This window comes from Balaenoptera physalus, assembly GCF_965194825.1.
Source record: "Balaenoptera physalus genome assembly, chromosome: 16".
Classification (NCBI taxonomy): domain Eukaryota; kingdom Metazoa; phylum Chordata; class Mammalia; order Artiodactyla; family Balaenopteridae; genus Balaenoptera; species Balaenoptera physalus.
The window spans coordinates 77,735,999-77,748,211 of record NC_138898.1 but is presented as its reverse complement, the minus strand read 5'-3'; the positions used below and the strand labels follow the sequence as shown (position 1 = coordinate 77,748,211).

Genomic DNA, 12,213 nt, shown 5'->3' with positions numbered 1-12,213 from the left:
TTCCCTAAAGGCAGAGTCCACATCTTTTCATGTTCCCCAGTATCCCATCTTTGGCCCTTTTCTCATTCTCATTCTGACACACTCACACATGATTTCATCCACTTTAAGGGGGGTGAGGGTTGGAATAGAGAAAGCAGGAAATTCTCAGATTAAAAGGGAATTAAGAAACAACATACAGGGACTTCCCTGGTGGCGCAGTGGTTAAGAATCTGCCTGCCAATGCAGTAGGGACAGGTTCGATGCCTGGTCTAGCAAGATCTCACATGCCGCGTAGCAACTAAGCCCGTGTGCCACAACTACTGAACCTGTGCTCTACAGCCCTTGAGCCACAGCTACTGAGCCTGCGTGCCACAACTACTGAAGGCCACAAGCCTAGAGCCCATGCCCCGCAACAAGAGAAGCCACCGCAATGAAAAGCCGGCACACCACAACGAAGAGAGTAGCCCCCGGCTCGCGGCAACTAAAGCCCATGCGCAGCAATGAAAACCCAACACAGCCAAAACAAAACAAAACACACACACACACAATAGCAATATATGAATTTTATTTTGACACTAATTCAACAAGTAAACTATATTTTTAAAACATTTACAGTAGGTGAACTTGAACACTAATGGGATGTTTAATGGTGTTAAGGAATACGGTTAATTTTTTAGGTGGGAAAGTGATACTTTTTTTTTCGTGACTTCTTGTCTTTTTGGCTATTCAAGTTAAATATTGAGGAATAAAATTGTATCGTGCCTCAATTCACTCCAAAATGAATTTCCCAGGGGAAGGGTCCCAAAGAAGCAAGATTAAAGCCATAAATTGGCAACCGTTTAAACCAGGCAACGGGTACGTGGTGGAAGGGAGAGGATCGTTTTATTCTTTTTTTATGCTCAAAAGATTCCAGAATAATAAGTTAAAAGTAAAAAAGAAGTGAGATACACCTCGCCAAGTTGGCCGCCTCTGGGAGGCACCTCCGGCCGCTGCAAGATCGCGCAGGAAGCGGGCAGACCGGCCATCGACTCTTTCCCCGCCGGGGCCGAGCGCCCCACCCCTTTTCTCCTGCCTCCAGGGACGAATGGCGCCAGGGGCAGTCGGGCAGGCCAGCACACTGACCTAGTTCGAGCCACGGGCCGGAGAGGAGCGACAGCAGAGTCAGCAGCGGCGACAGCGAGGTGGCCATGCCGAGAACACGACCCCGGAAGCCCCACGAGGAGACGCGCCACCGTGCGGGTCTGCTGCGCACGCGCCCGCGCGCATCACGTCGGCGGCCGTGCCCTGCGCACGCGTGCGCACTGCTCCTCTACGCGGCCCCACCTAGAAATTAGTCCTGGGGCTGAAGCTCCAGGGTTGCCCGGCCCAGTAATTAAGAGAAGGCAATTTTCTCAGCGTTGGGGTCGAGAGACCCTGCCATTCCAGAAGCCCCTTCTTTAGCTTGTGAACATTTGGACGGACTGATTTCCTTCCCTTTTGTGCCCTGGAGTACCATCGCAAGATCACAGAAAAGGTTTCAACTTCCAATTTATTGTACGCTCACTGTAGGCAACTGCGAAGTCCTCAAAACGCAAAGCTTAGCAACACACAACTTCCAAGGTCTTCAAATATATTGCCACAATATATGTATTTTGTGGCAACATGTAGAAGAGAACAGTAATTTGGGTGAGAAAAATAGGACCCTAGAGGGTTTGGGAGGGATATCAGCCTAAGCAAGGTTCCAAGGTGCAAAAATACCATCTTGCCTGAAAATCTCTTACCTCACCTGGTCCTAGTCACCACGCCTTCAGCCATGTATTTAACCTCTGCTTTTCCTATTTTGCCACTTTAGACTTGCAGCTCTAGTTCCATCTTTCTACTCACTACAACGTAACATTTCTGGGAAGCAGTTTAGCAAAGCTACTTCAAAAGCATGAAAAGTCCAATTTATCCAATAGTTTTTTTTACTCAAAAGCAGCCGTCCCCAACCTTTTTGGCACCAGGACCGGTTTTGTGGAAGACAGTTTTTCGAGGGGGGCGGGGGATGGTTCAGGCAGTCATGCAAGCAATGGGGAGCAGCAAATGAAGCTTTGCTTGCTTGCTCCCTGCTCACCTGCTGTGCGGCCTGGTTCCTAACAGGCTGCTGAACAGTACTGGTCCTCCGCCCAGGGGTTGTGGGGGACCCCTGCTCAAAAGGATTTATACTAAGGAAGCAGGAATGCTTTCAAAACCTTAAGTTACTTACGTCTTATTTATAACTAGCATAAAAATTGAAAACTTAAATGCTTAATGACAGGGAACTATTGGAGATAAATTAAAATACATTCATTAGAAGAATTATTAAACCATTAAAATGTTTTTCAAGGAATATTTAATACAGTAGATAATATATGCTTATCTAACATGTATTTTTATATCACTGAAGCTAAAGCAAAACATCCTGTTTATTGGTAAGTATGGCCTGTATGTGTACACTACAGTGCAATTTAAAAAATACTGTAATTATAATTTCAGAACTTCAGAATCTGAACAGATGCCAGTGTTCTCTCCTTTTTTTATATGGGAAAAGAAAATCCTTTGAAAATCATCTGAAGCTTGGACAAAAATTCCATAGCTATATTCTTAGGATCACTCTGTAGAATCTTCACGATTCAGATGATACAAGGGAAGCTTCAATTCAACCTTTTAGAGAAGACATTCCAGCTCTCATGATCTCATCAACCAGGAGAATGTTGGTGGCAATCACAGTGCTGAAAAGGGGGGAAAAAAAATCAGACTACTCAGGTTTGAGGTATGAACTCTAATTCAACTCAATCTCCAACTAAATTGCACAAATTATATCCAGTCAAGTTTCCCCTTTCCTTTCCATACATAGAAGGCTCACTTAGTTGCTACTTTTGACTGATTACCTTTTCTTACGGAAAGAAAATTAAACAAAACATACCAATTTTAAAGAGTATGAATATTCCCCAAATGTTATAATTTTGGCTTTCCCAAACTTACCAGGAATGAAGAAGCTGTTTCTTTACACAGTAGTTATCCCATACGCCTACTTCTGCTGCTACCATTGGCTCACCTGAAAAGTAACCCCGTATTCTTAAAACCATATAGAGCAGGTCATAAGATCAGAATACTGTCTGAAAGAACTAAAAAGGGTATTTTGTGCTGCTTTACTCATCAATGGTCACTCATTTCCTCGAGTATTATCTATGAGAACCCGAAGTTCCTCAGTTAGCCCAATGTTGTACTCCAGATCATGACTCCTGTGCACAGCAGCTTTGATGAGCGGCTGACCTCTACTTAGAATGCTTCCAGTGATAGGAATGCTCTATTTGGTTATCAAATATTTGAACATCTCTGTATTTCTGGAGACGTTCCTATTTGTCCATATTAAAGTATAGCACCTGAACTATATAATCTGGCAAAACAGGCTTATCATTACCCTCATTCCAGAAACCTTTTAAATTAACTTAATTGGGAGACTGGGATTGACATATACACACTACTATATATATATAAAATAGATAATAACCTACTGTATAGCACAGGGAACTCTACTCAATACTCTGTAATGACCTATACGGGAATAGAATCTAAGAGTGGATATATGTATATGTATAACTGATTCACTTTGCCGTACAGCAGAAACTAACACAACATTGTAAATCAACTATACTACAGTAAAAGTTAATTTAAAGAAAAGAAACCTTTTATATTAACTTGAATGTAAATGATGCTGTTCACAATAGGTCTTACACATACTGCACAGATGTATCTCGGTTATCTCTCTTCCACTTTGTACTTGTATAATTTGGATTACACTGGCCTAAGATCAGGGCTTTACTCATTTTATTAGATTTGGTTCCCTCTTCCAGCATTTTTTGCTATCCTCAGCCTTTTTTCACCCATGAGTATGATCATGAAATGTATCATTTTAATCAAAGTCCCTGATAAAAAACAGTAAAGCAAGCTCAACATGAAACCCTTCAACATTAACCAAACCACCTACCACAACTCAGCAATATCAACAAATCCGTACTCTTCTAAATTATTCAAATGTCTCCTCGATTCCCTTTATTTCTGTATCTAGTCATTACATTTTTGTATCATACTTTAGAACCCAGAGATCCTGGATAGCACTGGTGTCAAAGAGCAAAAGCAACTCCAAGATTCTTCTCTCTCCCATTTTTTTTATCCTTCCTGGTCTTACCTCACCTATAGTATCTAGTTCACCCCCTACAAATAGTCACATCCTCCTTACCTGTGTTCAAGTCTACACCCACAAGTTGACCTGATTCTGAATGTTCTGCTTTAACTTTAACTAGTGTTTCCTGAAGGTCAAAACCAGAGTTCTGAGCAAGAACCTAAAGGAAACAAAATTTATTTAAAAGACAGGACCTATAACAGATAGTCAAGTCTGTAATAAATGAACAGTATTTCCAATTAATAGTTAAAAAAAAAAAAAACAAAAAAACCAAACCTTTAATAAGTGAAAACAGACTGGTATTTATGTTCACTTCAGAGAATGACTAGATATACATTACCAGCAAACTCACTAATCCACCCCAAGCCTGGCAATACACTGGTCATAAACTGTACCCTAAATAAGCATACAATAGAAAAATCACAGTATTAACCTTAGTTTAAAACAAAAACAAAAAGCAAGCTTGTACCCCTACGCTGCAAACCCTCTTAAAACAGCTATCTCTTGCCATCTGAAACATCAGATATTCAAGCCTCCCCTCCAGAGGAACCAATACATCTAGATAATGAGAAATACCTGTTCTAGTGTTCGGGTGAAAACTGATGAACCCTATTTATTCAAAATCCACATTATGAAAAAACCCACATTAGCAAAAAGTTTTCATCAGATGAATCATTTTGGTGTAGTTTAGAAAACAGTTAAAGCATTCACACCTTGGGAATAATGAGCAATGCATCAGCAAATGCTTGAACTCCAAGTTGGGCCCTGCCCTTTACACTGGGCTTGTATTTAATCAGGGCTTCTGCCATTGCCACTTCCACTGCACCAGCACCTGGAACTACACAGCCTGTTGGGTGGGAGGAAGAGAGAAATGCTAAGCTACAAAGAAAATAAAACTGCAGAGGCAATTTTAAGAAAATATATAAATTAAAACACACACAGGAAATCCATTAATTTGAAAATTCAGTATAACCACAGCAATTTTAATATTACATTTGAAAGCAATACAGGCAACATATCAAACAGCAGAATGATTTAACTAGCACATGGAAAATCCTGAAAGCTTAGTATTAGTTCATTTATTTGTATCCCCTTTTAACAATAGCATGCCATGAAAAAACTTAGCATACCATCATAGCCATTTTAAAGGTAAAACTTTACTTTTGCATGGTGTCTGGCTGTGTAAACTACTGATAAAAAGAACACAGTATTCAGCCATGCCTTTTAGACTAGCAAAAGAATACAATTTAAATACAGTGACCATCTTACCATCATCAATAGCATTTTTAACAGCCCTCAAGCCATCTCGTATTGCATCTTTGATCTGAGTAAGTGTGTGCTTATTTGGTCCTTTGATCAATAATGTGACCGAGCGAGGATTGTTACAGTTCTCAATGAAGGTGAACTTCTCTTCTCCCTGTGTGAAGAGACAGTATTTTCAAAAACCAGGATACGGTTATGCAACGAATGACCAGATGAGAGGGCCTTATGAAGGAATAAGTAGCATATTAATAGGGCACAGCACTGATCACATTAAAGCAAATAATTTCTTTTAAAAAGTCACATAAAAGAAATGTGATTTTCCCATCAATGGCTTATCATTACTACATATAAATCATCAAAATGTATATTAACAAGGCAAAAATATCATCCGAAGTTTGAATGAATTTTTAACTACTGAAGAATTCATGAGCCAAAAAGTAGTATTATCTTGGAAAGAAAATACACTTACCAATGTATATTCATAGACAAGTCCTGCATGTCCCAAACAATCAGGATTTAGGTCATCAAGAGAATTTAGGGCTACCCCACCACAAGCAAGAGTCAGCCTGAAATATTCAAGTGTTTTAAGGGAGATGCAGAAGGGATTTTATTAGTTATGTTTAGAGATTAATATTTTTAGAAAGCAGTCTTTTTCAGAATTACATGTGAAAATCATATTCTAAAATATATTTTAGCTTAAGCCTTTCCATTCACCACCAACTAGCTGAAAACTGGTCTTTTCTCCTAACTCTCCATTAAAACCACTCCTAAGTCAGCAAATACTCCTCTGATATGAAATCTAAAGATGCACAGAGCTCTTCATCATGGTGAGCTCTTTGGAAGAAAGTATTCCTCTGAAACCCTTGATGCTTCTCTTGACATGGAAAAATATGTACTGTATAGGTCATCATTTAAAAATAAAACAAGTGTATCAACAATCATAGCAGCACTATTCACAACAGCCAAGGTAGAAACCCAAATAAACGTCCACTGACAGATAAATGAATAAATGAAACTAAATGTGGTATACCCATACAATGGAATATTATCCTTAAAAAGAAATGTGATCCTGGAAAACACAGGTAAAATGATAAATTTTATATTATGTATATTTTATCGCAATAAAAAATAAGAAAATCACAAAAATAAGAGGAGGGAAAAAAGGAATAATCTAAGTTAACTTGCAAAATAAGTGAAATTCACGTCACACAGATAATCTGCTATCCGTACCTTTCCATATTTCTCCTTTTAGCTCTGCGCAGAGCTACTATGCCTTCTTTTGCAAGAGCATCTAAGGAAAAGGGGTCAATTCCCTGTAACAACAACAAAAAATAAGTTTCAATATTTTACCTTTAAAATAAAAATAGATACACACTAGTTTATAAAACAAAATTTCTCACCTTTTGATTAATAACAACAAATCCTTTATCTGAATCACCACAGACTTTCTTTTTCAGGTCTATTATTTTTTTAACTCTGTCTTCAATGAATTTTCTTTCAGCTTTCACTAGTTTCTCTCTCTCCTCTGCACTCTTGTAAAAAAAGCCAGAATTCACTTCTCTAAAAAAAGGAAGTTATAGAAAGGGGAGGAAATATTTAGCAAATAGTCACCGAGCTCCAATTCCACCCCTGGTACGTTTTCAGAGGCTATTTCCTGTAATTTTCTGAAACCCCATTGAGGCATTATTGTCCGTACAGCAGGGAAACTGAGTCTCACAAAAAAGTGACTTGCCCCAAATATCAAGCTCTTCCACCTCTCTTCCATTTTTAAGGAGCTATATATAAACTCACGTTTTTTCATATTCTAATGACACGTTGCATGTGAGGATGTACGCATCTTCTACTCTCTTTTTCATATCAGGATGCCGTGCCCCATGGTCCAAAACAAGACCTCTGATCAAGCTGTTACAACACATAAAAAATATATTCTTATTGATTTCCAGATGGGGTGTAACATATGCTAACAAAACTAAAACACTGAATTGAGACAGTATTGATAATTTTCACACAATCAGCTTTATTTCTTGAGCTATTTGAACAGGACTTTTGGGTAATACCAAGGAAGGTTCAATTGTGAAAAAGCAGAATTCCAGAACATGACAAAAACAAGCCATTCAAATGAAAGTAACAACCCTGTCTTGTGCAGAAGATTCCGCAGAGAAATAGTCACAAGTTTGGTAGGCTATTAAACTGTGATCACCTCCTTTAAAAAATGCTTTCAAACTAGGTCTTTGAAATAATTTTCTTTAAAATTCCCTGAAGTCTCCCACATGCTTGGTTCAATAAATGCCAAATGACTGATGTAGTTGACTTTCCAGAATCATTCTATGTAAAAATACATTATACCATTAACTTCATTTCAAGAGGAAATACTGATACTACTGAGTAAATGAAATACTCATCTAGGCAATATATGTTAATTCAAAGACAAAAAAAAAAAACAGGCAAAATATATGTATTGTATAAACTCCTTCAAGTTTGTAAACACTCTTTTTATTTCATAGTATTCTACCACCTACCTTGTATCGGTTTCAGATTTATGTTTCATCTCCATGATCTCAACCATGAAGAGGTCAATAGGTTCATCTTGTTTTTTAATGGCTAAAATGGAGTCCACTACAGCCTGCAACAGAGTATAACCATTCAATGAATTTGACTAGCAGAAGTTGAGACACTTATGTTGTTTATTCTTCAGAAAAGTTTAAAGCAGACAGCTTCTCGTCTTTAAAAATCTCTGAACTGATCTAAGTCTTTTTTTACATGCTAATAGAATGCATTATTTGTAAAGGGCTGAAGTCATCTACATTTCTGAAACCTCAATTTGTAATTACCTACAGAATCACTGACATCTCTACTATTAGTAGCTTTTTAATAAGGAAATCTCCATTTTAGAAACTCCATTTACTGAAAGCTCTGATTATACCTTCATAACCTGGCCAGGTATGCTATTACGATTTTCTCACTTTACTTATTTTTTCTATTTTTAGGGCCACAGATCAGGTTATCACTGCCACAAAAATGAACCTACTTACTCCACACAGGATGGTACTGTGAAGACTTCAGATGGCATTCTATAACTGGAATTAGCAAGAATACTGATGTTTCCAGTTGCCAGGGGTTTTCAGTATAGGTGTAATGTACCAGACACATACAAAATTTAACACATACCTCTGTTAAGACATCAGCAAGTTCAGCATGAACTTTAGTACGTAGAGATGTTCTGGCCACATCTATAAGTGTTTCCCTGTCCATCTCTTTGCTTACTTTGACTTGTTCCAAAAACTGAAGTGCCTTTTCCTTTGCAGCTTCAAATCCTTCTGTAATTATTCTGGGATGAAGACCCTGTAATAAACACACAATTACAAAACCGCCACTAACAACAGAGACCTTCAGTTAGATGCAACTATAGTTCACGATAAAGCAAATTTATGAAGGGATATTCTGGATCATTCATACCCTTAAACACAATTAATATAATGTGCTGACTTTCTGAATACATTTAAAAGGATAAATAGTCCTTTCAATGCAGAGGAAAAGAACAGACATTGCTCTAGCACAGAGTCAAAGCCAAGGGAACTATAAAGCACACTTGGGTGTTCACTGTGCAAACCACAAGGGATAACACCCAAAACTCAAAACTGTGTCATAACAATTGGCAGTCAATAGGACCATTATATCTTTCCTATAGGTGATATGAAATTAATTCACACCATTTACTAATAAAATAAACAGGGAGACTAAGAGTCTACTTTCTCTCTCTTCCCAGGAAATTCTTCCTAACATCAGATTAGTATTCACTGAGGTTTGCTTTAACCTTGGAACTACTGAGGGCTAAAAAAGTTGTAGTATTCTTATTTAAATTCAAGGTTTTTGTTAGCTTTTTCCTTAAAAATATGCCTAATCCTGAATATTCCACTTCTAGATCACAATTATTAATCTGTTATAGGCATATAAAAACTGTATATGCAATGCAACTTGATAAAAAACACCTTTCAGGCCAAGGAAGATTCTTCAACTCATCCAGGATCATAGTAAATTTGTGTCAGAGTAGGATACAGACCCTTGTTCCCATATTTAACCCCATGCTCTTTACATTCTATTATATGGCCTCAGTTACTACTAGCACATCAGTTTTTATAAGTAAAACTAAGATTATTTCCTATACACAATAAAATATCACAGAAACACGAGAATCATGTATACTTCAGAAATGTAGAGATCCGCCTGCTTCAGGAGCTCTCCAATAATTAGGACATTGGAAGTGGTACCATCACCAGTTATGTCATCCTGGGCTGTTGCTACTTTGGCTATTAAGGAGGCTGTTGGGTGTTGAATTTGCTGCAGGTAGAGAAAAAAAAATTTGTGGAACAACTTAAAAATGAAAACAGTCCAAATATACCTTAAAATGTGTGAAGGGCTAATCTATCTGTACAAAATGCCCAAGTGTACAGCTACATATTACTCTGATTAAAAACTCACCATTAGCTATCAGTTTATGATGACAGAAACACCTTCATATATAAATTTGTTTCCTTCTCAGATTATCTCCACTTTACTGATGAGGAAATGTGAGACCCAGTTAAGGTTAACTCAAGGTGATAGAACTAACAAGTAAGAGCAATAATTTCAAATCCATGTTCCATGCATGCCTCTTTATGACAAATTTAAGATTCTTGTGAGAATAAACCAAGTGCCTTTTAAATGAAAGCCTGGCTGCCCAGTTTACTTGGCACTGAACAAATAATTAAAATGAAAAAAAAAAAAAAAAGAAAAGAAAAACTTAGCCTCTTTAGCAAAGATCATGAGTGGATGCTAAGTCACTCTGGAAAGGTTTTGGAGAAACAGAATATTCATTATGTTTGTCACCCACAGATTCTTAATTACAAAGGCTCCAACACGGCTCCTGCACTGCTTTTGTCTTCTTATACTCCTTTAATCCTGTACAGTTGTCCAGTCTTTTATGTATTTGGGGACACCCACAGTTTTAAGAATCTAAGCAGACTATCTCATTCAATTAGGGAAAATTTAAAAGTCATGTAGAGACGGCTTTTCTGACATCAAGTTTAAACTAACTATGACTCTATTGTTCTCTGCTAGCACAGGCCACCACTTAAGCCACCAAACAAAAACTACACCTTCTAGGTTAGCTATTCCTTACTGAAGATATTTACAAACACCTGGAACGTTGAAGGCATGATACACTATTATCAAAACCCTAAATTTCACTCTAAACTCAAAACATAGGCAAGTCATTTCCTTTTCTAGGATTTGAACTGTTAGGTTTTGGAAACTTAGGGATGAGTAAAATGACTGCTCCTCTCAGTAACCTCAGATTCTTAGTCACTGGGACTTTAAAAATGGTAGTTTTATTTCTCCTCCAATTGGTGATGAAGTGTGATACAACAGAAGAGGTGCTGTTTGAAAAAGTATAACCATCCTGTTGCATTTTGCCTCCCTGATTATGTCAACTGTTCTCAGTTTTTATTAGAATTTTAGTAATTAAAACCCTTTAACAAAGGCCTTAAATGGCAAGGGTAGGGGATTCAAAAGGAAGTTCATTAGACTCCAAGGCTCCTCACTGTACTGTACTGTCAACAACAGTACTGATTACATTTTTTCTACTTCTTCCGTTATCTGGAAAACTACCTGTTGAGAAGAATGAAAATGATTTTCTCCTACTTTGTAAACGAATAGTAAAAGTCTTCCTACAAATCAAATGTACTATGGAAAACCAAGACATTTTGGACCTAGTCTAGCAGCCTCTCACCATTTCATGAAGCAGCACATTTCCATCTTTAGTGAGCTTGATGTCTCCAGCACCAGAAACAAGCCTGTTCAATGGGCAGAAATGAATCACAGTGTGATTTTTTTCAATGTAGACCAAATTAAGAGGCCCATAAAAATTGGGCTTTACCCAGATCCTCAAGAGCTGGGGCCAAGGGTTGGTTCTCTGCTTCCGGTAACAGGAATGGTGCAATTCCCACCCCCTCCCGTCTGGGGAACAGTCCTCAGGGTCTCTTAGGTCCCAAGCGCGCCGGTGGGGGTGGGGGGGGGGACGCCGCGCCGCGCACGCGAGCAGCTTTGTTCTCGGCGGAGACGGAATCGACCACCAAAGAAACAGCCAGGGCAAGAAATAGGACCGACCCGGGACAATGCGGGGAAGAAAGGCCACCGCGGCGAGCGCAGAGGCCCGAAGGCGGCGGGCTCCAGGCCTCGGTCCCCGGCGCAGGCCCGCGACAGCGCGAGGTGCGCGGTGCCCGCCCAGCCCTCCCCGCCAGCCGCGCCTTACATCTTCATGGTGCCCTTAGGCCCCAAGTTGGTCCTCAGCACGTCCTGCAGCCCCCGGGCCGCGCTGATGTTGACCGCCAACGCCGCCTGGGCTCGGGCCACCTCAGCCTTGGGATTCAGGGTCTTCACGGCCGCCATAGCTGACCCAGCAGAAGAAAACGAGGGAACCCGGCGTCCGGAAGGCCCAGAGCCGGCTCAGCGTGGCCAGGAGGCGCTATCCGGGTCTTCTGGAAAAGTCGGGTGCGCCGGACCCGCCTCCAGCGTGCCCGCGCGCCGCCGCCATTGGGCCTCGGGTCGGCCGGTGCCGCTCATTGGGTCGCGGCCGCACGTAGCCCCGCCCCTCGCTTTGGCCGCGGCGCCATTGCGCTCGGGAGGAGCGTGTTCCCCCGGCAACCAGGGCTCGCGGGGCCCCGTGAACTGCCCAGCGCCCGGTTTTGCTGACCCCGGACCTGAGGGCGTAGGCGGAGCGGGCTTGTTGGCCGCGTGCGTCAGGGCGTGAG

The 12,213-nt window shown here is 40.1% G+C and overlaps 1 protein-coding gene across 1 annotated transcript; it reads right to left on the bottom strand.

Annotated features, from left to right (window-relative positions):
- Window positions 1-2,312: 2,312 nt before the first annotated feature.
- CCT6A (chaperonin containing TCP1 subunit 6A) lies at window positions 2,313-11,967 on the bottom strand. Its single transcript, XM_082432373.1, has 14 exons — window positions 11,715-11,967; window positions 11,193-11,256; window positions 9,629-9,763; window positions 8,594-8,767; window positions 7,945-8,048; window positions 7,217-7,327; window positions 6,826-6,985; window positions 6,656-6,738; window positions 5,895-5,991; window positions 5,432-5,579; window positions 4,876-5,009; window positions 4,220-4,322; window positions 2,962-3,034; window positions 2,313-2,708 (listed from the first exon to the last, which is right to left on the bottom strand). Exons 1-14 carry the CDS (start codon window positions 11,849-11,851, stop codon window positions 2,636-2,638), a joined length of 1,596 nt encoding a protein of 531 aa, XP_082288499.1. The 5' UTR covers window positions 11,852-11,967; the 3' UTR covers window positions 2,313-2,635.
- Window positions 11,968-12,213: the final 246 nt, after the last annotated feature.